The following is a 22990-nucleotide window of genomic DNA, read 5'->3' on the forward strand; positions in this document are numbered from 1 at the left end:
TGTTCTCCGAACTGCTCAAAATTTCCGCTACCAGTTTGCCAGAATCTGTCAGAGCCTGTTGGATTTCACCCCTGAACTGAATGAAGCTGGGATTCTCAAGGAGGACTCAGGCTAAGATATAGGAAGATCGGCTGCAGGATTTGGGTCTGTCTAGTTTAATGGAAAGAAGGACTAGGGGTGACATGATAGCAGTGCTCCAATATTTGAGGGGCTGCCCCAAAGAAGAGTTGAGGGGGGTCAATCTATTCTCCAAAGCCCCTGAAGGCAGGACAAGAAGCAACGGATGGAAACTCACCAAGGAGAGAAGCAACCTAGAACTCAGGAGAAATTTCCTGATAGTTGGAACAATTAATCAGTGGAACAGCTTGCCACTAGAAGTTGTGGGTGCTCCAATACTGGAAGTTTTTAAGAAGTGACAACCATTTGTCTGAAATGGTACATATGAAAGGGGGTTGGACTAGAAGACCTCCAAGGTTCCTTCCAACTCTGTTCTATTCTGTTCTGTTCTGTTCTGTTCTGTTCTAATTTTCTCAACTCAGGCCTCCTCAGCCCAATTTTTATATACAGTAGATCCTCGACTTGTGACCACAATTGAGCCCACAATTTCTGTTGCTAATAATAATAATAATAATAATAATAATAATAATAATAATAATAATAATAATAATAATAATAATAATAATAATAATAATAATTAATAATAATAATAATAATAATAATAATAATAATAATAATAATAATAATAATTTTATTTCTATACCGCCCTTCTCCCGAAGGACTCAGGGCGGTGTACAGCCAATTTAAAAACACAAGACAAAACAATGATTAAAAATTAAAATAATTAAATAGATTTGGCCGGTTTAAAACCCCAAAAATTTAAAATACCCCAATTTAAAATCATTGTGGAACATTTGTGAAGTGTCCCATTTTATGACCTTTCTTACCACAGTGGTTAAGTGAATCCCTGCAGTTGTTTAAGTTAGCACCAAAGTCACTAAGTGGAATCAGGTTTTCCTGTTGACTTTGCTCGTCAGAAGTTTGCAACTGGGGATCACATGACACACACACACACACACACATGGGGACACTGCGACCGTTATAAATACGAAACCATTTGCCAAGCATCTGAATTTTGATCGCGTGTCCATGGGGACGGACGCTACAAAGCATGAAAAATGACCGTCAGCCACTTTTCCAGTGTCACTGTAACCTCGAACGGTCATTAAATGAACCATCGTAAGTCGAGGACTTTCTGTACCTGCGGATTGTCGGGCATCTTAATTTTTATAAGGTGATTGTGGGATGCTGCAACGGTTTTTAAGTGTGTGAGGACTGGTTGTAAGTCACTGCCCTCGTTAACGCATCTGCTAAATGGAATGGACATAAGTCGAGGACTTCCTGCAAACAGGAGACATACTTTGGGAAGTGTTCTGCCCCAGCTACGGACCCCAAAGAACGTAGCACTTACAAACTCTATACAAAGCTTATTTTACTCAAATAACTCAGTCTTTATCAACCAAAGGCTGTTAATAAACTGTCTTAACAGCCTACCAGAATTCTAAGATAAGGTAATCAGTCTTACTAGAGTTGGCAGAAAGCCCAGAAGCAATTTGCAGAGAATCCAGACGTGAAGGAGAATGAACTAAAGTTGTTCCCTATAAATTGCTTCAGTCGGCGTTCCTCCTTAAATAGGCTAAGGGAGTGGCCAATTAGCCCCAAGCCTTACTCTCGAGGAGGCCTCCTCCTGAGGAGCCACTCCTGCCTTTGGGCAGCTCTGCGCGCCCGTGCGTTGAGAAGAGGCTCCTCCTCTTCTTCCTCTTCACTTATGGGAGCTTCTGAAGGCCCTGGCTGAATCCCCGCCTCTGGCACCACATCTTCTCCAGCCTCCTCACTGTCCGACTCGAGTGCCAGTTGCACAGGCTGCTGGCGCAGCACCACACCAGCCTCCTCGCTGTCGGAATCAGCTACTAGATGCACAGGCTGCTGACGGGCCACAACAGGAAGACGGAAGGGGAAGGGGAGCAAGGCAAGAAGGAGACTTACCCTCGGAGGACCAACGAGCCCCCAATTTTGGCAAAGAAGTTGCCCGAATGGACGCCTTCTAAAAGGATGTTTGCCGTGAAGTTGCAGTCCTAGGAGTAACAAGAAAACATAGTTCAGGTGCCGAAGAGCCCGGAGTGCCTACTCCACTGTGGCCTCCAAGGAGGAGTTGGAGAAGCAGGCATTGGCCTGGTGGTCTTGACTCCCAAGAAGGGGGTCACAGGGAGCCTCTTCTGAAGGCAGCCAGACCCTCTGGAAATAGTCTGAAGTGCATGTGATTGAGTAAGACTGAGTCTTATTTACATGCGTGTTAGATGCATGTTCACTGGACTATCAGTGTTGGAGACCTTCTTCCTCCTTTTTTGTCCTCCTCTTAATTCCTTCTTTTCTCCTGCTCCTTCCTCTGTTCTTCCCCCTCCTTCTTCCTTTGTCCTCCTCCACCTCTCTTCCTCTTCTTCCCTCCTTTCCATTTCCTCCATATTTCCTTCTTCTCCTCTTCTCTTACTCTTCTCTTCCTCCTCCTCCCGTCTCCTAGATCCTATTCCACCTTTTATCTTCTCTTTTCTCTTCCTCCTCTCTCTTATTTCCTCTTCCACCTCCTATTTCCCCTTCTACTCTTCTTCTACTCTTCCTTCTCCTTCATCTTCCTTCCTCTTCCTACCTTCCTCCCCCTCCATATTTCCTCCTTCTCCTCTTATTATTCTTTTTCTCCTCCTCCCATCTGCTATTTCCTCTTCCTTCCTTCTCCTTCCTTCCTCCTCCTTCCTCTTCTTCATTCTCCTCTTCTCTTCCTCTTCCTGTCTCCTAGTTCCTACTCCACCTCTTCCCTTCCCTTCCCTTCCCTTCCCTTCCCTACTCTACTCTACTCTACTCTCTACTCTTCTCTACTCTTCTCTTCTCTTCTCTACTATCTACTCTATTCTTTACTCTTCTCTCCTTTTCTCTTCCCTTCTTTATTCTTCTCTACTCTTCTCTACTCTTTTCTTCTCTCCTTTTCTCTTCTCTACTATCTACTCTACTCTTTACTCTTCTCTCCTTTTCTCTTCCCTTCTTTATTCTTCTCTACTCTTCTCTACTCTCCTCTTCTCTCTCTTCTCTTCTCTCTACACTTCTCTTCTCTACTCTTCTCTCCTTTTATCTTCTCTTCTCCTCTCTACACTTCTCTTCTCTTCTCTCCTCTCCTCTCCTCTCCTCTCCTCTCCTCTCCTCTCCTCTCCTCTCCTCTCCTCTCCTCTTCTCCCGCTCCCTTTCTTCTAATCTCAGAGGCTTTTCAACCCTACCCTGCCCACACACCTGAGTTGGGCTGGGATTCATTTCCGCCCGTCTCCCTCCTGCCCAACCTGACCCCTTTCCCTGCCCCGATGCTTACGATGTTGAGGGTGAATACGTTCATCAGGCTGCTATTGGGCCGGACCACAAAGGCCTCCAGCCGGCCCAGGACGATGGCATCCAGACCCCCAGGGTGGAAGTGCAGCTCCGGCTCCTTCCGGGCTGCCAGGTGCAGCTCCATGGGCATTGGTGAAAACCACCTCCTCAGCTGCAGAGGAAGACGAGCGGAGGCTGGAGATCCACCCAAGATCCACCCATCTCCCCCCGTCTCCACCCCAACCCTCTGCCTGATTCCCCAACCCATCAGTTTGCTTACCTCGGGTAAAAAGTATCCCATGCTTTGGGTATTCAAGCGAATTGGGGACCTTTTGGGTATCTGAAAGGGGAACGGATTTCTTTAGAATATAGAACAACAGAGTTGGAGATCATCTAGTCCAACCCGCTGCTCAAGCAAGAGAGCCTATACCATTTTGGACAAATGACTCTCCAATCCCTTCCTCCTCCTCCTCCTCCTTTTTCCCTTTCCCCTCCTCTTCCTCCTTCTCCTCTTCCCCTTCTCTTCCTCCTCTTCTTCCTCCTCCTCCCTATCCCCCTCCTCTTCCTCCTCCTTCTTCCCCTTCCCCTTCTCTTCCTCCTTCTCCTCTTCCTCCTCCCCCTCCTTCTTCTTCTTCCCCTTCTCTTCTTCCTTCTCCTCCTCCTTCCCTTTCCCTCCTCTTCCTCCTTCCCTTTTTCCTCCTCTTCCTCCTCCCCCTCATCATTGTTCTCCTCCTCCTCTTTCTTCTTTCCCTTCTCCTTCTCTTCCTCCTTCTCCTCTTCCTCCTCCTTCTTCCCCTTCCCCTCCTCTTCCTCCTCCCCCTCCTCCCCTCCTTCTTCTTCCCCTTCTCTTCTTCTTCTTCCTCCTCCTCCTTCCCTTTCCCTCCTCTTCCTCCTTCCCTTTTTCCTCGTCTTCCTCCTCCCCCTCATCATTGTTCTCCTCCTCCTCCTTCTTCTTCCCCTTCCCCTTCTCTTCCTCCTTCTCCTCTTCCTCCTCCTTCTTCCCCTTCCCCTCCTCTTCCTCCTTCTCCTCTTCCTCCTCCCCCTCCTTCTTCCCCTTCTCTTCTTCTTCCTCCTCTTCCTCCTTCCCTTTTTCCTCGTCTTCCTCCTCCCCCTCATCATTGTTCTCCTCCTCCTCTTTCTTCTTTCCCTTCTCCTTCTCTTCCTCCTTCTCCTCTTCCTCCTCCTTCTTCCCCTTCCCTTCCTCCTCCCCCTCCTCTCCTCCTTCTTCTTCCCCTTCTCTTCTTCCTCCTCCTCCTCCTCCTTCCCTTTCCCTCCTCTTCCTCCTTCCCTTTTTCCTCGTCTTCCTCCTCCCCCTCATCATTATTCTCCTCCTCCTCCTTCTTCTTCCCCTTCCCCTTCTCTTCCTCCTTCTCCTCTTCCTCCTCCTTCTTCCCCTTCCCCTCCTCTTCCTCCTCCCCCTCCTTCTTCTTCCCCTTCTCTTCTTCTTCCTCCTCCTCCTCCTTCCCTTTCCCTCCTCTTCCTCCTTCCCTTTTTCCTCGTCTTCCTCCTCCCCCTCATCATTGTTCTCCTCCTCCTCTTTCTTCTTTCCCTTTCCCTCCTCTTCCTCCTTCTCCTCCTCCTTGAAGGAAAAAAGGTCTCCTTCAAGATGGGATAATCCCTGGAGGACTCTTACCATCTCTTCGGTTAATTTCACCCGTAATTTATTTCCAATAAAATATACAAAAGCTGCTGAGTTGACCAAAACATCGGAGACCCCAATTACAATCATGGAGCGTGACCGGTTGGGTAGGAAGATGGGGATGGGCGCGAGAGAGATTGCTTGGCGCTGTTTGAACAAGAAGAATTTCCCCTGAAAGGCAAGAGAGGAGAAATGGTAAACTAAGTCCCACGTGTGAGCTTCTCCTTATGGTCAAAAGGACCTAACCCATTCAACCATGGGTTGCATAGAGTGAGGAGGAGGAGGAGGAGGAGGAAGAGGAGAAGAGGAGGAGAAAGAAGAAAAAGGAAGAAGAAGAAGAGGAGGAGGAGGAGGAGATGAGGAAGAGGAAGGAGGAGGAGGAAGAAGAGGAAGGAGGAGGGGGAGAGGGAGGAGGAGGAGGAGAAAGAAGAAGAGGAAAGGAAGGAGAAGGGAAGGAGGAGGAGGAGGAGAAGAAGAAGACGAAGAGGAGGAAGAGGAAGGAGGAGGAGGAGAAAGAAGAGGAAGGAGGAGGGGGAGAGGGAGGAGGAGGAGAAAGAAGAAGAGGAAGGAGAAGGGGGAGGAGGAGGAGGAGGAGGAAGAGAAGAGGAGGAGAAGGAAGAAGAAGGAAGAAGAAGGAGGAGGAGGAAGAGATGAGGAAGAGGAAGGAGGAGGAGGAAGAGGAAGGAGGAGAGGGAGGAGGAGGAGAAAGAAGAAGAGGAAAGGTAGGAGGAGGAGGAGGAGAAGAAGACGACGAAGAAGAGGAATAGGAAGGAGAAGGAGGAGGAGGAGAAAGAAGAAGGAGGAGGAGGAGGAGAAGACGAGGAAGAGGAAGGAGGAGGAGGAGAAAGAAGAGGAAGGGAAGGAGAAGGGGGAGGAGGAGGAGGAAGAGAAGAGGAGGAGAAGGAAGAAGGAGGAGGAGGAAGAGATGAGGAAGAGGAAGGAGGAGGAGGAAGAGGGAGGGGGAGAGGGAGGAGGAGGAGAAAGAAGAAGAGGAAAGGTAGGAGAAGGGGAAGGAGTAGGAGGAGACGAGGAAGGAGGAGGAGGAGAAAGAAGAGGAAGGAGGAGGGGGAGAGGGAGGAGGAGGAGAAAGAAGAAGAGGAAGGGAAGGAGAAGGGAGGAGGAGGAGGAGAAGAAGAAGATGACGAAGAGGAGAAATAGGAAGGAGGAGGAGAAGAGGAGGAGGAGGAGAAGAAGGAGAAGACGAGAAAGAGGAAGGAGGAGGAGGAAAAAGAAGAAGAAGAGGAAGGGGGAGGAGGAGGAAGAAGAAGAGGAAGGGAAGAGGAAGGGGAAGGAGGAGGAGGAGAAGACGATGAAGAGGAGGAGGAGGAGGAGGAGGAGGAGGAGGAGGAGGAGAAAGAACAAGAAGAGGAAGGAGAAGAAGAAGAAAAGGAGGAGGAGGAGGAGAAGAAGAAGACGAGGAAGGAATAGGAAGGAGGAGGAGGAGAAAGAAGGAGAAGAAGAAGAAAGAAAGAAAAAAGAAGAAAAAAGGAGGAATTTCCAACCTACAACCATTCATTTACCGACCGTTCGAAGTTACAATTTTTTTCACACTTACAACCGGCGCACGTGATCAAAATTCAGACGGTTGGCAACTGACTCATAGTTATGACGTTTGCAATGTCCTGGGATCATGTTGTCCTGGGATTATGTGGCCGGATTCACTTAACAACCGTGTTACTAACTTAACCACCGCAAGAAAGATCGTAAAATGGGGGCCAAACTCACTGAACAACTGTCTTGCTTAGCCACAGAAATTTGGGGGGGGTGTGTGTGTGTGTGACAATTGCGGTCGTAAATTGAGGACGACCTGCGTCGCTTCAATTTCCTTCCAGGTTCTCCTTCTCTTTCTCCTGCTTTGAATCAGCTGAGCTAGTTTGACTTCTGACTCAAGGAGCTTCTGCAAACTTCTCAGTTGCCTGAATTCTGTTGATTCCTTCAGCACAGCTTACCCCACGTGGGAAACACGGACAATGTTATTCTTGAAGTCCATTTTTCCCACTGGATTTCATTCCAGAAGGCGCAAGAGCATCCTCAGGGATACTGTTGTGGCCCGTCAGCGGCCTGTGCAGCTAGTAGCTGATTCCGACAGCGAGGAGGCTGGTGTGATGTTGCACCAGCAGCCTGTGCAGCTGGCACTCGAGTCAGACAATGAGGAGGCTGGATGTGGTGCCAGAGGCGGGGATTCAGCCGGGGCCTTCAGAACCTCCAGAAGCGAAGAGGATGAAGAGGAGGAGCCTTTTCTCGATGCACGGGCACACAGAGCTGCCAAAAGGCAGGAGTGGCTCCTCGAGAGGAAGGCTTGGGGCTAATTGGCCACTCCCTTAGCCTATTTAAGGAGGAATGCCGATTGCAACAAGCTATAGAGAACAACTTTAGTTCAATCTCCTTCGCGGCTGGATTCTCTGCAAATTGCTTCTGGGCTTTCTGCCAACTCTAGTAAGACTGCGATTACCTTATCTTAGAATTCTGGTAGGCTGTTAAGACAGTTTATTAACAGCCTTTGTTTGGCAGTTTTTCGTGCCCTTTTCAGGCCGTTTTCCGGTGCTCCGTGCCCGTGTGCCCACAGAGATTGCTCTGCGTGCCACCTCTGACATACATGCCATAGTTTCGCCATCACGGCCCTAGACATTTTCAGACAAGCAACTTTCCAGTCTCTTTTTAAAAACATCCAGTGATGGAGTTCCCACGATTTCTGGTGGCAAGCAGTTCCACGGATTAATTGTCCTCACTGTTAGGAAGTTTCTCCTTAGTTCCAGGTTGCTTCTCTCCTTGATGAGTTTCTACCTGTTGCTTCTTGTCCTGCCTTCAGGGGCTTTGGAAACTAAGCCTCCTGCCTGCCAGCTGATTTTCAGGATGCGCAGGGGGCGGGGTGCATGTGGGAGACGGGTGTACATGCGCGGGGGGTCATGCATGCATACACGGGGGGGGCAGGGGAAGCGCGGGGGGAGCGGCGTGCATGTTCACAAAGTGCGGAAACGAGCCTGTTTCCAGCCTCTGGAGGGGCCTCCAGAGCCTGGGGAGGCTGTTTTTGCCTTCCCGGCGGCTCAGGTTAAGCCTCCGGAGCCTGGGGAGGGCGAAATATGGGCCTCCCAGAAGTTACAGAAGTCCAGAAATGGGCCCGTGGAGCAGGTTGCTAAAAATTTTAAATCCCACCCCTCGCGCACATGCGTGAGGGGGAGGGAGTCATATGTGCATGCGCGGGAGGATTGCGGGGGTCGTACGAGGTGCACGCATTGCATTATGGGTGCCGGCATGTTTATGCAAGCATGCTTTTGGCACCCAAAGAGAAAAAGATTAGCCACCACTGCCCTAGACTAACCATACCCATTTTCCTGCAACCGTTCTTCATATGATTTAGCCTCCACGTCTTTGATCACCGTAGCTGCTCTTCTCTGCACTCTTTAGAATTTAAAAAGTAACCGAGGGATCACAGATTAACTGAGATTAATGTTGTGTGCGTCTGCCATTACCTTGATGTCCAGATTACATCGATCCTCTTCAATTTCTGGTTTGCTCACCAAGGAGTAGCTGATCCCTGCTACGGAGTCTATCTGGACCTGGGCTAGAGAAGATCAAGAGAAAGCAACATTCAAGATCTGATGGAGCCTAGGATGGAGAGGAAGCTGGGTTTGAACTCGATCGTGGTAGGCGTACTCACAATTTGTGCTACTCAAATGCCGTGAAAAAGCGTAAATGGATTCAATGACCTCCATGCATACCTGGAAGAAAAGGAAAACCTGTTCATGAAAAAAGAAGAGATGGGCAGCACAGGGAAAAACGTTTTCAGTTCTCTAGTGTCAGTCCTGTCCAACTTGGTCCAACAAGCAGGAAAGACCCTCGACTCCATTTGTACTGAAAGGTATGCTTGACTAAAGGTCAAATGGATAGCAAAGCCAGAACTGAGATTCGCGCGCCAAATTTTCCCAGATAACTTTCTCCCATTAGTCCCTTCTCATTGCTCATTCTTTCCCTTTGTCCAATCATATTCAGATAAAATGTTTTGGGAACCGTCTCTTCAATTGTAGACGGGGGCGGGGTGGATTTGCACGCCGTTCCCAGCTGTCGGACTTTGAAGTTGTGTCTCTAGAAGGTACGATGAGCCGTTGACTTTCCCCCCCCCCTCCCATCCAGCTCCCTTCCCCCAAAGTTTATGGCAGACTGGCAGTACATGAATGTGAAGTGCAGGCGTGAGATGGCAGCTCTGACATCTGGTCTTTGATGTCCTCCAGACACATCTGGAGTCGACGCCTAAATTCCCAACCCGTCAATTATCACCTGGTAACCTATATACAGGTAGTCCTTGACTTAACGACCACAATCGAGCCCCAAATTTCCATTGCTAAGCAAAACAGTCGTTAAGTGAGTTTTACTCCATTTTGCCCCCTTTTCCTGCCATCATAGTTAAGCAAACCACTGCCGTTCTTAAATGAGTCACACGGTTGTTAAGTGAATCGGGCTTCCCCGTCGACTTTGCTTGTTGCAAAAGTCGCAAAAGGGGATTGCGTGACCCCCGGGACACTGCGACCGCCACAAAATACGAGTCAATGGCCAAGGGTACCAAATTTTGATCATGGATGCTACGACGGTCGTAAGTGTGAAAAGTCATAAGTCACTTTTTTGACCGTTTTTGAAGTTCGAACCGTCACTCAACGTAGGGTTGAGAAGTCAAAGAAATCCTGTAGGTCACAACCTCATGTCAGAAACTTTTTTGGTATCCTACCTCTTTTCTTCATCCCAGCCTACACTACAGGGAGGATAAAAAATTTGTTACTACCGGTTCTATGGGCGTGGCTTGGGGGGGAGGGTAATGTGACTGGGTGGGCGTGGCCATTTTTTAATTTTTTTACTTTTAAAACCATTTTTTCTACAACCTCTTTGGCGAAGAAGTTGTAAAAAAAATGCTTTCAAAAGGCTCTGACGATCCCAGCTGACTTGCCTGTTTGTCAGAGGCTTTTTTTTCTTTTTAAATGCCTCTGACGATCCAAGCCGAATTGCCTGATCGGCAGAGGCTTTTTTTCTTTTAAAAGACTTTGACGATCCCAGCTGAACCGTGCGATCATCAGAGGCTTTTTTTTTTTACTTTTACAAGCATTTTTTCGGCCAAAGAGGTTGTATAAAAAATGCTTTTAAAAGTAAAAAAAAAGCCTCTGATGATTGTGCAGCTCAGCTGAGCAATGGGGGGGGGGGACAGGGATTTTTGCTGCCAGTTCTCCGAATCACCCGCCTCCATCGCTACCGGTGAAATGCTCCCGATTCAGACCGGCTTGGGCGAGTAGGTAGCGATGGCGGCGGGCAGTTCCGAGAACTGGTAGCAAAAATCCCTGCCCCCACCCCCCCATGCCCAGCTGAGCCGCGCGATCATCAGAGCCTTTTTTTTCTTTTAAATGCCTCTGACGATCAGGCAACTCAGCTGGGATCGTCAGAGCCATTTAAAAGAAAAAAAGTTTTTTCTTTTAAATGGCTCTGACGATCCAAGCTCTGACGATCCCAGCTGAGTTGCCTGATAGGCAGAGGGTTTTTTAAAAAAATGGTTTTAAAAGTAAAAAAAAAAAAAAGATTGGCCATGCCCACCCAGTCACATTACCCCGTTCTCCCCCCCCCCCACCAAGCCATGCCCACAGAACCGGTATTAACAAATTTTCGATTTCACCACTGATTTCACCCCTGGATAAAATGTCCTCCAGACCACCTTGAAATCTTCGGCATCAAGAAAAAAAAACAGTGTGCAAACCGGACAGGTGAACAGGTAGGGCGAGGACAATGGATGGACCATTTCTAGGCTCTCTACCCATCTGTCCAGCAATGTCACCTGCTCACCGCCTTCTGCCACCGGACAGGTGAGCCCTTTGATTGAAATTAGAGCCTTCCCTTCCACCTGCATCTGCCCATCTTCTGCGGAAGGATGCAGGAGGTGGCTGGGAAACTATCGACCGACACCTGTGCATTCCACCTGGCTGGGGAGGGGGGGGTGGGGGAAAAAAAGCAACGGAGGCCCCCAATTCAGAGAAAGGACCTTGGGAAAAATAATCTCGGCGCTAACAAGCTGAAAGATAAATTGGGCTCTCGAAATGAAAGACAATCCATTTGTTGAAATCAGGGGAAACTTCTCGTCTTCCCCTTCTCATAAATCTCGTTTGAAAAAGGCTCCATGAGAATCAGGTGTCAGCCAAGAATCTGACACCGATCACTTCACGGAAGATCCTGTGCCGGGCTCTTTGTGCGGGCCGTTGTGGTTTCCGTTCACTCCCCGATAGGTGCGCTGATAGAGAAGCGAACCCATATCTCACAGGTAGTCCTCGACTTACGACCACCCGTTTCGTGAGCCTTCAAAGTTACGTCGCTGAAAAAAGTTACGGATAGGAATAGCACTCATGTACCGCTTTCCAGCCTTCTCTAAGCGGTTTACAGAGTCAGCCTCTTGCCCCCAAATGGTCTAGAAGGATTCTTCTTAAAAACTTTTTAAATTTCTGGGGTTTTAAATTGAGCCGAATTATTTAATAATTTTAAATTATTTTAATTGATGTTTGTCTTGTGCTTTTAATAGGCTGTACACCGCCCTGAGTCCTTCGGGAGAAGGGTGGTGTAGAAATAAAATAATAATAATAATAATAATAATAATAATAATAATAATAATAATAATAATAATAATAATAATAATAATCTATTTTTGTGTCTGTTTCTCTCTCATCTATCTACCTACCTATCATCTATCTATCTACCTATCTATCTACCTACCTACCTATCATCCATCTATCTATCTATCTATCTATCTATCTATCTATCTATCTATCTATCTATCATCTATCTATCTATCTTTTGTCTTTCTCTCTCATCTATCATTATCTATCTACCTACCTACCTATCTATCTACCTACCTACCTATCATCTATCTATCTACCTACCTATCTACCTATCTATCTATCTATCTATCTATCTACCTACCTATCATCTATCTATCTATCTAGCTAGCTATCTAGCTATCTAGCTATCTAGCTATCTAGCTATCTAATTATCTATCTAACTATCTATCTAACTATCATCTATCTTCCTATCATCTAGCTAGCTAGCTAGCTAGCTTTGTGTCTCTATCTATCTATCTATCTATCTATCTATCTATCTATCTATCTATCTATCTATCTATCTATCTAATCACCTATTCTATGATCTGGTGGCCCAGTGGTTAGAAATCAGTATTGAAGGCTGACTCTTGCCCACAGTCTGGAGTTCGATTCTGACCAGCTCAAGGTCGACTCAGCCCTTCCAAGGTCGGTCAAATGAGGACGTAGACAGTCACTTCTCTGAAATAGTATAGTTTCTCCTGCTTGAGCAGGGGGCTGGACTAGAAGACCTCCAAGGTCCCTTCCAGCTCCATTCTGAATTAAAAAAAAAAAAAAAAACTTTGCATTTGAAAGGCTGTTAAGGAAGCGGTGGAGCCAATGAAGATGGATGGACACCCGGTGGCTTTTGACCTCGGTCGACGGGAGGGCCTGCTTTGAGAGGAAGAGACCCCAAATCTTACCTCCTGGTGTAGATCGAAGATCAGGGCCTTCTTGAAACTTTGAGAGACCAAATTGTAGAAGTGGCTGCAAGAAGAAAGCAAGCATCTCAGGATGAAATGGGTTCGGTCACTGCCATGACTTTTGATTGGGGGGGGGGTTGTTCAGTGAGGGAGGGGGGGTCTTACAAAAGAGCATTGGGGAAGGAGCATTGACCACTGAGACGCTGAGGAAGGAAACTTCCTAACAGTGGGGACAATTAACCAGTGGAATAGAAGTTGCCTTCAGAAGTTCTGGGTGCTCCATCACTGGAGGCTTTTAAGGAGAGATGGGAGGGACAACCATTTGTCTGAAATAGTAGAGGGCAGGGATGGCCAACCTTTTCTGGACCGACCACTTCTGTTATACTACTGTATTTTTAATACTATTCTATTCTATCCTATTCTATCCTATCCTATCCTATCCTATTCCATTCCATTCTTTTCCACTCCATATATTCTATTGTATTCTGTTCCGTTCCGTTCCATATTTTCTATTCTATTCTATTCTATTCTATTCTATTCTATTCTATTCTATTCTATTCTATTCTATTCTATTCTATTCTATTCTATTTTATTCTATTCTATTCTATTCTACTCTACTCTACTCTATTCTATTCTATTCTATTCTACTCTATTCTATTCTACTCTACTCTATTCTATTCTATTCTATTCTACTCTACTCTACTCTACTCTACTCTACTCTACTCTATTTTCTGCTCTGCTCTGCTCTGCTTTGCTCTATTCTATTCTATTCTATTCTATTTTCTGCTCTATTCTATTCTATTCTATTCTATTCTATTCTATTCTATTCTAGACTAGACTAGACTAGACTAGACTAGACTAGACTATTCCATTCCATTCCATTCTTTTCCACTCCATATATTCTATTGTATTCTGTTCCGTTCCGTTCCATATTTTCTATTCTATTCTATTCTATTCTATTCTATTCTATTCTATTCTATTCTATTCTATTCTATTCTATTCTATTTTATTCTATTCTATTCTATTCTACTCTACTCTACTCTATTCTATTCTATTCTATTCTACTCTATTCTATTCTACTCTACTCTATTCTATTCTATTCTATTCTACTCTACTCTACTCTACTCTACTCTACTCTACTCTATTTTCTGCTCTGCTCTGCTCTGCTTTGCTCTATTCTATTCTATTCTATTCTATTTTCTGCTCTATTCTATTCTATTCTATTCTATTCTATTCTATTCTATTCTATTCTATTCTAGACTAGACTAGACTAGACTAGACTAGACTAGACTATTCCATTCCATTCCATTCTTTTCCACTCCATATATTCTATTGTATTCTGTTCCGTTCCGTTCCATATTTTCTATTCTATTCTATTCTATTCTATTCTATTCTATTCTATTCTATTCTATTCTATTCTATTCTATTCTATTCCATTCCATTCCATTCCATTCTATTCTAGACTATTCCATTCTTTTCCACTCCATATATTCTATTCTGTTCTTTTCCATTCTGTTCCATTCCATATTTATGACGGTCATAAGATCCCCTTTGACAATTTTATGACATAAGAGAGCCTTGGTAGTACAGTGGTCTAAGGCACCCTGTTATTAAGCTGGTTATTAAGACCAGCTGCCTGCAATTACTGCAGGTTCGAAACTCGCCAAGGCTCAAGGTTGACTCAGCCTTCCATCCTTTCTAAGGTAGGTAAATTGGGGACCCGGTTTGTGGGGGCAATAAGCTGACTTTGTATAAATATACAAAAAGTATGAAGGCTATTGCTTAACGCACTGTAAGCCGCCCTGAGTCTCCGGAGAAGGGCGGCATATAAATCAATTTTTTTAAAAAAATAAAAAATGGTGGGGAGTCAGATTCACTTAACAACTGCGTTAGTGACTTAACAACAGCGCGGATTCACTTAACAACGGTGGCAAGAAAGGTCATAAAATGGGGCAAAACTCACTTGTCGCTTAGCAACGGAAATTCTGGCCGTAAATCAAGGATTAGCAATGGAAATTTTGGGCATAAACCGAGGACTAACTGTGCTTTCCTGGAATAGACTAGTTCAAGGTGGCTTGGGTTTTGATGACTAAGACGAACAATGACGGAAAACGAGGACAGCGGTTTGTGGCCTACCTGTTTGGCCCAAAAAACGTCAACTGAAGGTCCGGAATGTTAGCCGCGCAACTGAGTGGCCGAAGCAGGAGCCGTCCGTCATAGTCCGTGCCCAGTCCAAGCAGGACCGAGAGGGAGAGTTGACTGATGTTGGCCTGAACTATGCCGTTATCCAGTCTATGGGGATGGAGAGAATCCAGGAATTACCCACCTTGGCTAAAATCTTCAGTGCTAGAAGGGAGAGGGGTTTGCAGAGAGGAGGAGGAGGGAGAGGAAGAGGAGGGAGAGGAGGAGGAGGAGGAAGAAGAAGAGGAGGAGGAGGGGGAGGAGAACTGTGGGGACCTTGGTGCTCACTGAGCTTGATAGTTTTCTTGCAATTATTTCATGACCCAACTAGGGAACATCATCAAGGCTGGAAGGGAATGAGGTTTGCAGAGAGGAGGAGGAGGGAGAGGAGGAGGAGGAGGAGGAAGAAGAGGAGGGGGAGAAGGAGGAGGGGGAGGAGAACTGTGGGGCCCTTGGTGCTCACTGAGCTTGATTGTTTTTTTTTGCAATCATTTCATGACCCAACTAGGGAACATCATCAAGGCTGGAAGGGAATGAGATTTGCAGAGAGGAGGAGGAGGGAGAGCAAGAGGAGGGAGAGGAGGAGGAGGAGGAAGAAGAAGAGGAGGAGGAGAAGGAGGAGGGGGAGGAGAACTGTGGGGTCCTTGGTGCTCACTGAGCTTGATAGTTTTCTTGCAATCATTTCATGACCCAACTAGGGAACATCATCAAGGCTGGAAGGGAATGAGATTTGCAGAGAGGAGGAGGAGGGAGAGGAAGAGGAGGAAGAAGAGGAGGAGGAGGAGAAGGGGGAGGGGGAGGAGAACTGTGGGGTCCTTGGTGCTCACTGAGCTTGATAGTTTTCTTGCAATCATTTCATGACCCAACTGGGGAACATCATCAAGGCTGGAAGGGAATGAGGTTTGCGGAGAGGAGGAGGAGGAGGAGGAGAAGGAGATGGACGAGGAGAGAATTGAAGGGGGTCCTTGGTGCTCACTGAGCTTCATTGTTTTCTTGCCGTCATTTCATGACCCAACTAGGTATTCCTCAATGCTAGAAGGGAGCGTGGTTTGATGTTCCTTAGTTGGGTCATGAAACATCGGCAAGAAAATAACCAAATTCACAGAGCACCAAGGACCCCACAATTCAACAAAACATTCTCTTCTAGTGTTATCAATAAAGATCACACGAATAGGAACCAAAAAAAAAAAAATTGAGAAGGGCCAATTAATTTCCGTGGGGAAGGGCTGACATCACCATCATTCAAAACACGATGAAAGAAGGGACAGTTCTAATTTCTGAGCGAAGGCTTTTCCAAAGAGTAGGGCCAGAACCCAAAATTGAATGCCTCCTGACCTTGGTTGAGGAACAATCAACAATGGGACGCAACCAAAACATTTTCAGACCTTTATCACCACCAAAGAGATGCAACTTTGAACTCATGATTTTTTTGGGAACCCTTCAATAGGATTCCTACCCAACCTACATTACAAGAAGCTGTGGACAGTTGGGCATCACTTGAAGGACCTTGGCATTCATGGGCATTGTTCTCAAGAAGGACTAGAGAGTGCTGTGATAGCAGTCTTCCAATATTTGGGGGGGCTGCCCCAAAGAGGAGGGGGGGTCAACCTCTTCTCCAAAGCGCCAGAAGGCAGGAGGAGAAGCAATGGATGGAAACCAATTAAGGAGAGAAGCAACCTGGAATTCGGGAGAAACTTCCTAACAGTGAGGACAATTAACCAGTGGAACAGCTTGCCTCCAGAAGTTTTTGGATGGTGCATCACTGGAAGTCTTTAAGAAGAGATTGACAGCCATTTGTCGAGAATGGGGTAGGGTTTCTTGGTTGAGTAGGAGGTTGGACTAGAAGACCTCCAAGGTCCCTTCCAACTTTATTATTCTGTAATACGTCATGTCAATCCCAAATCCATAACTTGCCTCATGGGCTCCCTTCCTCAGACGCTCATCCCACAAAAGTAGTTACCCAAATAAATGTTTTATCTTCCAGTTGCTACTGAACAGAACGTGAGCTTTTTGGATGGACAGTCTGATGCCTCTGTCTTTGTCAAAATAAGCCATCGACTCCGTCACCTGAAGTTGTTCGATTTGGGTGCTGTGAAGGAGAAGAAGGAAAGAGACATCAGCATCAGCAGGTAGAAAGTTTACTTCCTTAAACATGCAAGAACGTATTTCCCAGAGTTAGCAGAGTGTTTTACTGGCCGGATGCCGTCCCTGTCTCCAGTACGGAGTTTTGTTCAGCAGATATATTCTCATTGTATCCAGAGTGAGAAATATCTGCCTCTACCTAGGATCGAACTCACAGACTCCTGATTGTGGGGCAAGGGTTCCACTTCTAGTGGAACACCTGACACTGCCAGGTGTTAAATGTGAGCTCTATTTATAAAGAAAACAGTGCTGTTTTAAAGTTTTAAAGCTGTGCTGGCTGGAGGATTCTGGGAGTTGAAGTCCACAAGTCTTAAAGCTGCCAAGTTTGCAGACCTCTGACCTAAAGGCTCAAATGTAATGCAGCAAAATTGTACAGGTAGTCCTTGACTTACAACAGTTCATTTAGTGACAGTTCGAATTACAACAAACACTGAAAAAAGCGACTTACGACCGCTTTTCACACTTAACGATCCATGATCAAAATTTGGATGCTTGGCAACATCGTACAGGTAGTCCTTGATTTACGACCACAAGGGAGCCCAGAATTTATGTTGCTAAGTGAGAAATTTGCTAAGTGAGTTTTTGCCCCATTTTACAACTCTTCTTGCCACATTTGTTAAGTGAATCACTGCCCGTTGTTAAACTGGTAACCTGGTTGTTAAGTGAATCTGACTTTGCTTGTCGGACGGTCGCAAAATATAATCACTGCAACCGTCATAACTATGAACCATTCGTTGAGCATCTGGTTGTAAATCCCGTGGCCATGGGGATGCTGCAATGGTCATAAGGGTGAAAAATGGTCGTAAGTCACTTTTTTTCAGTGCGGTTGTAACTTTGAATGATCACTAAATGAACAGTTGTAAGTCGAGGACTACCAGGATTTATGACGGTCCTTTTCTGGCCTTCTGACGAGCCAAGTCAATGGGGAAGCCGGATTCACTGAAACAACCGTGTGACTAACTCAACAATTGAAGTGATTCGCTTAGCAACGGGGGCGAGAAAAGACGCAACATGGAGGCAAATCTCCCTTCACAAATGCCTCACTTAACAACTTCGGGCTCAGTTGTGGTCGTAAGTCGAGGACTACCTGTGTTTGGTAGAGGAGGAATCTGGGCACATGCTTACTTTGAAAACCACATGGAGACTTCTCCCAGCATGGGCACGTTGTATCTGCTGCTTTGATCTGGGATCGGCTGCTTCCTCAGTTGTGACAGCAGCATCTCTATCACCACGTCCTTCACTGCAAAGGGTTAACAAAGGTTACGATTCTTGCCCTCGTCTTTTGAACCCGGCACCGACGTCGCCTCTTAAAAAGAGGGACGTCAGTGCTGGGTTCAAAAGAAAACAACGAGAACGATCAGTTCCAAATCCTGTTCCCCTGGGCCTAAGACAGAGGTGGTTCAGACCGGTTCGTGAGAACCCGAGTAAAACCGGTGGAAGGCCCCGCCCACTGCCCCGGATGTCATCATCGGCGATCTGCACACGCAGAAGCAAGGCGTGCATGCAGTGGTGGGATTCAATTTTTTTAACAACCGGTTCTGTGGGCGTGGCTTATTGGGGGGGCGTGGCTAGCTGGTCATGTGACCGGGTGGCCATGGCTATGTACATAGGGACTACTGCAGTGATGTGTTGCTCCCGGTTCACACCGGTTCACAAGAACCGGTAGTAAAAATTTGTAGTAGTTTGGAGAACGACTGGGGAATTCTGGGAGTCGAAGTCCATACGTCTTAAAATGGCTGAAGTTAAGAAATACTGTCCCACTGAATTTCCACCAGATGTTTTATTTATTTATTTATTTCGAATTTATATACCGCACCTTCTCCCGAGGGACTCAAGGGCGGTGTACAGCCAGATTAAAAAAACAACCAATACAAACATTAAAAACAATTAAAAAGATATATATATTAATTTGGCTCCAATTTAAAATAACTTTTTTAAATGTTTTAAATTGGTTGGTTATTGTTTTTAAATTACGGGGGCCAAATTTATATATATCCTTTTAATACTATTTTAATGTTTGTAATTTATATTTTTATTTGGCTGTACGCCGCCCTGAGTCCTCAGGGAGAAGGGCGGTATATAAATTGGGTATAAAATAAAATTAAAAAATAAAACAAACCAATTAAAAATATTTAAAAAATATATTAAGCCAGCCCGGCTTGCTGAAAAAAGAAAGTTTTAAGGGCACGGCGGATGGTGGAATCACCATCGTGCCAAACGCAAAAAGACACGATTGGCTCAGAGGTGGGTTTCAGCCGGTTCTGACCAATTCTGGAGAAACGGTAGCGGAAATTTTGAGTCGTTTGGCGAACCGGTAGTCAAAATCCTGACTGGCCCCCATCTATTCTCTGCCTCCCGAGTCCCAGCTGATCGGGAGGAAATGGGGATTTTGCAGTATCCTTCCCCTGGAGTGGGGTGGGAATGGAGATTTTACAGTACCCTTCCCCTGCCACGCCCACCAAGCCACGCCCACCAAGCCACACCCACAGAACCGGTAGTAAACAAATTTGAAACCCACCACTGGATTGGCTGATGATGCCCTCATTCCCATGATGTCATCATTGCCTATTTTGCAAATGGACAAAGTTCCCGGGAACTTTTTTGACTTCCCTTAAGTCAAAAAGCGTGAGGACCTCAAGCGGAAACTCACCATAAGTCAGTCCTCTCTGGGTGATTTGGAGCTTCAGGGCTCCTGTGCGCTTCGGTTCTGTTTTAAGAAGGGGGCGAGATTCGAAGATCGGCAGGAAAAGAACCCACATCATCATGGTTAGGTAAAGGTTAGACATGCCGGTCATGGAGAATCCTAGAAGAGAAGAGAATAAAGACCCTGGCCGGGGAGGGGGGGGGTTCAAGAGGTCGTGACCAAAAGCGTCACTAACGGTGAAATGAGCGGCTATATTATTATTGTCATTGTTGTTATGCTATGCTATGCTATGGTATGTTACATTATATTTTATTGATTATAACATATTATAACATAACATAACAATTATTAATTAATCTTATTGGCATCATTATTAGGATTATTATTACTCTGTTGTTTTGCATGTACACTGAGAGCGTCTGCCTTGAAGACAAATTCCTTGTGAGTCCAATCACACTTGGCCAAATAAACCTCTTCTGTTCTGTTCTGTTCTGTTCTGTTCTGTGCTGTGCTGTTCTGTTCTACTCTACTCTACTCTACTCTACTCTACTCTACCCTTCCCTACCCTACCCTACCCTTCCCTATCCTATCCTATCCTATCCTATCCTATCCTATCCTATCCTATCCTATCCTATTTATTCCTTGTGCGTCTAATCACACTTGGACAAATACAGTATTGAATTTATTCCTCTTGTGTCTAATCACACTTGGACAAATAAAATATTGAATTGATTCCTCACGCGTCTAATCACACTTGACCAAATAAAGTACTAAATTTATTCCTTGTGCATCTAATCACACTTGGACAAATAAAAAACTGAATTGATTCCTCATGCGTCTAATCACACTAGATCAAATAAAGTATTAAATTTATTCCTCGTACATCTAATCACACTTGGACAAATAAAATATTGAATTGATTCCTCATGCGTCTAATCACACTAGACCAAATAAAAGTATTGAATTTATTCCTTGTGCGTCTAATCACACTTGATCAAATAAAATACTGAATTGATTCCTCATGCATCTAATCACACTAGACCAAATAAAACTATTAAATTTATTCCTCGTGTGTCTAATCACACTTGATCAAATAAAATACTGAATTGATTCCTCATGCATCTAATCACACTAGACCAAATAAAACTATTAAATTTATTCCTCGTGTGTCTAATCACACTTGGACAAATAAAATATTGAATTGATTCCTCATGCGTCTAATCACACTAGACCAAATAAAGTATTAAATTTATTCCTCGTACATCTAATCACACTTGGACAAATAAAATATTGAATTGATTCCTCATGCGTCTAATCACACTTGACCAAATAAAGTATTAAATTTATTCCTCGTGCGTCTAATCACACTTGGACAAATAAAATATTGAATTGATTCCTCACGCGTCTAATCACACTAGACCAAATAAAGTATTAAATTTATTCCTCATGCATCTAATTACACTAGACCAAATACAATATTGAATTTATTCCTCGTGCATCTAATCACACTTTCCCAAATACAATATTCAATTTATTCCTTGTGCATCTAATCACACGTGGTCAAATAAAGTATTAAATTTCAGCATTGCACGCCCACGCAAAGTATTGAATTCAATTCAAATCAAATCAGATTACTTACTACGAAGGTCTTGGATTCTAACAGGACGGCTCTTCTGACTTGCAACCATTGATCATCACTTAATGATCCTTTTGGGTCCCCGGAGGTCTTTATATCTCCTCGAAGCCAACCTTAGACTTCCTCCTCCTGAGGATGACTTGCCAGTAAGATGTCAATCCAGGCTCACTAGGGGAAACCCACATTTCCCCATCTCTGTCCATACAAAGGGGATAAAGGAGGAAGTGAACGTCCTTAATTCAACCTCTGGCACATTCGAATCTCATTGTCAGAAAAGAAAAATCACCACCGTTTCATCCAGGAAACTCCAAGTTCCTGATCCACACTGACGGGCACCCGATTCAGTTCATTTAGTGACCGTTCAAAGTTACGACGGCCCTGATAAAAGTGACTTATGACCATTTTTCACACCACCATTGCAGTATCCCTGTGGTCAGGTGATTAAAATTCAAATGCTTGGCAACTGGCATGTACTTATGACGGTTGGAGTGATCCCCTTCGGACAAGCAAAGTCAATGGGAAGCCAGATTCTGATTTCACAACCCTCCTATTTACTTAACAACTTCGGTGATTCACTTAACAACCATGACAAGAAAGGTTGCAACATGGGGCAAAATTCACTTAAACACGGTCTCGCTTAGCAACAGAAATTTTGAACTCCATTGTGGTCATAAGTCCAAGACTGCCTGCACAGGAATAAATGCAGGAAATATATTCCGGAGTTATAGTTAGCCAGGATCAAATCGAATCTAGCCAAAGAAAGAGAATTAAGGGAGAAAAATCCTTCCAAGCCCCAGAATAATAATTCTAAAATCCACAAAGGTAAGAACTGATGATGGAACAGGCGAGGAATAAAAGAAATATATTGACTCAAGGGTTGACCAACTCTAAGAAACCAGAAACCAGGGAAAGTAGCAACAGATAGCTAAAATGTTTAAAAATATGTCTAGCAAATGTTGGAAATGTAACCCAAAAACGGGCACATTTTATCATTTGTGGTAAACTTGTGTCAAAGCACAAAAAAAAAAAAAAAAAAAAGAATTGGGCAAAGATACAACACAGGTGATTAGAAAAGAGGATAGGAAAACATGTAGATTTTAAACCTGAATTGTTAAGTATAATATCAGAAAAAACTTGATAAGAAAAGTATGCATTTAATATAACATGTCCCAACAGCAGCGAGGATTATTTTCGCACAATATTGGAAAAATGAAAATATACCAAGAAGTCAAGAAGATACTAGATCTGTGACGGCGAACCTATGACACGCGTGCCACAGGTGGCATGCATAGCCATATTGGTGGGCACGTGAACTCAGCGCCAGCTGATTTTCGGGCCTTCTGGGCCGTTTCCAACCTCTGGAGGGCTTCCGGGAGGGTGAGGAAGGCCATTTCCGCCCTCCCCAGGCTCCTAGAAAGGCTCTGGAGGCTAGGGAGAGCAAAAAACGGGCCTACCGTGCCATCGCGTGCCAGGAGTGGTGGAGTAGCGGGGGGGTCGTACCCGGATGTGCAGGGCCAGGGCACATAGAATTATGGGTGTGAGTGACCCCCCCTCCCCCCCCTCCACGCTCCTGGCACGTGATGGCAAAAAGATTAGCCATCACTGTACTAGATTGTGCAGAAATGGATAGATTGACATTGAAAATTAAACAGAAAGAGGATCAAACATGGAATTTATTTTACCGATGGTTGGAAAAAAGGGGTGGAGTGAGATTAAGAATGCAAATCTGTATTGTTAAGCAAATTAAATACCCAGACAACACGATGTTTATTAAGCACCAAGAAATGTATTGAATAATAAAATCAATCAAATTAAAAAAAAAAT

At 45.0% G+C, this 22990-nt stretch overlaps 1 protein-coding gene across 1 annotated transcript in view; it reads right to left on the reverse strand.

The window, feature by feature from the left end:
* Positions 1-19681, reverse strand: part of LOC132712151 (bactericidal permeability-increasing protein-like) — a 25205-nt gene extending 5524 nt beyond the window's left edge. Inside the window, exons 1-11 of the mRNA XM_087888967.1 lie at positions 19537-19681; positions 18012-18126; positions 16705-16833; positions 14700-14855; positions 12564-12627; positions 8703-8763; positions 8515-8606; positions 5039-5215; positions 3686-3745; positions 3410-3577; positions 2044-2132 (exon numbers count right to left, since the gene is read on the reverse strand). Coding sequence (XP_087745093.1) covers positions 2044-2132; positions 3410-3577; positions 3686-3745; positions 5039-5215; positions 8515-8606; positions 8703-8763; positions 12564-12627; positions 14700-14855; positions 16705-16833; positions 18012-18126; positions 19537-19681 — 1256 coding nt within the window. The remainder of the gene's footprint in view (positions 1-2043; positions 2133-3409; positions 3578-3685; positions 3746-5038; positions 5216-8514; positions 8607-8702; positions 8764-12563; positions 12628-14699; positions 14856-16704; positions 16834-18011; positions 18127-19536) is intronic.
* Positions 19682-22990: the final 3309 nt, after the last annotated feature.

This window comes from Pantherophis guttatus, chromosome 3, assembly GCF_059756535.1.
Source record: "Pantherophis guttatus breed Tessera chromosome 3, ASM5975653v1, whole genome shotgun sequence".
Classification (NCBI taxonomy): domain Eukaryota; kingdom Metazoa; phylum Chordata; class Lepidosauria; order Squamata; family Colubridae; genus Pantherophis; species Pantherophis guttatus.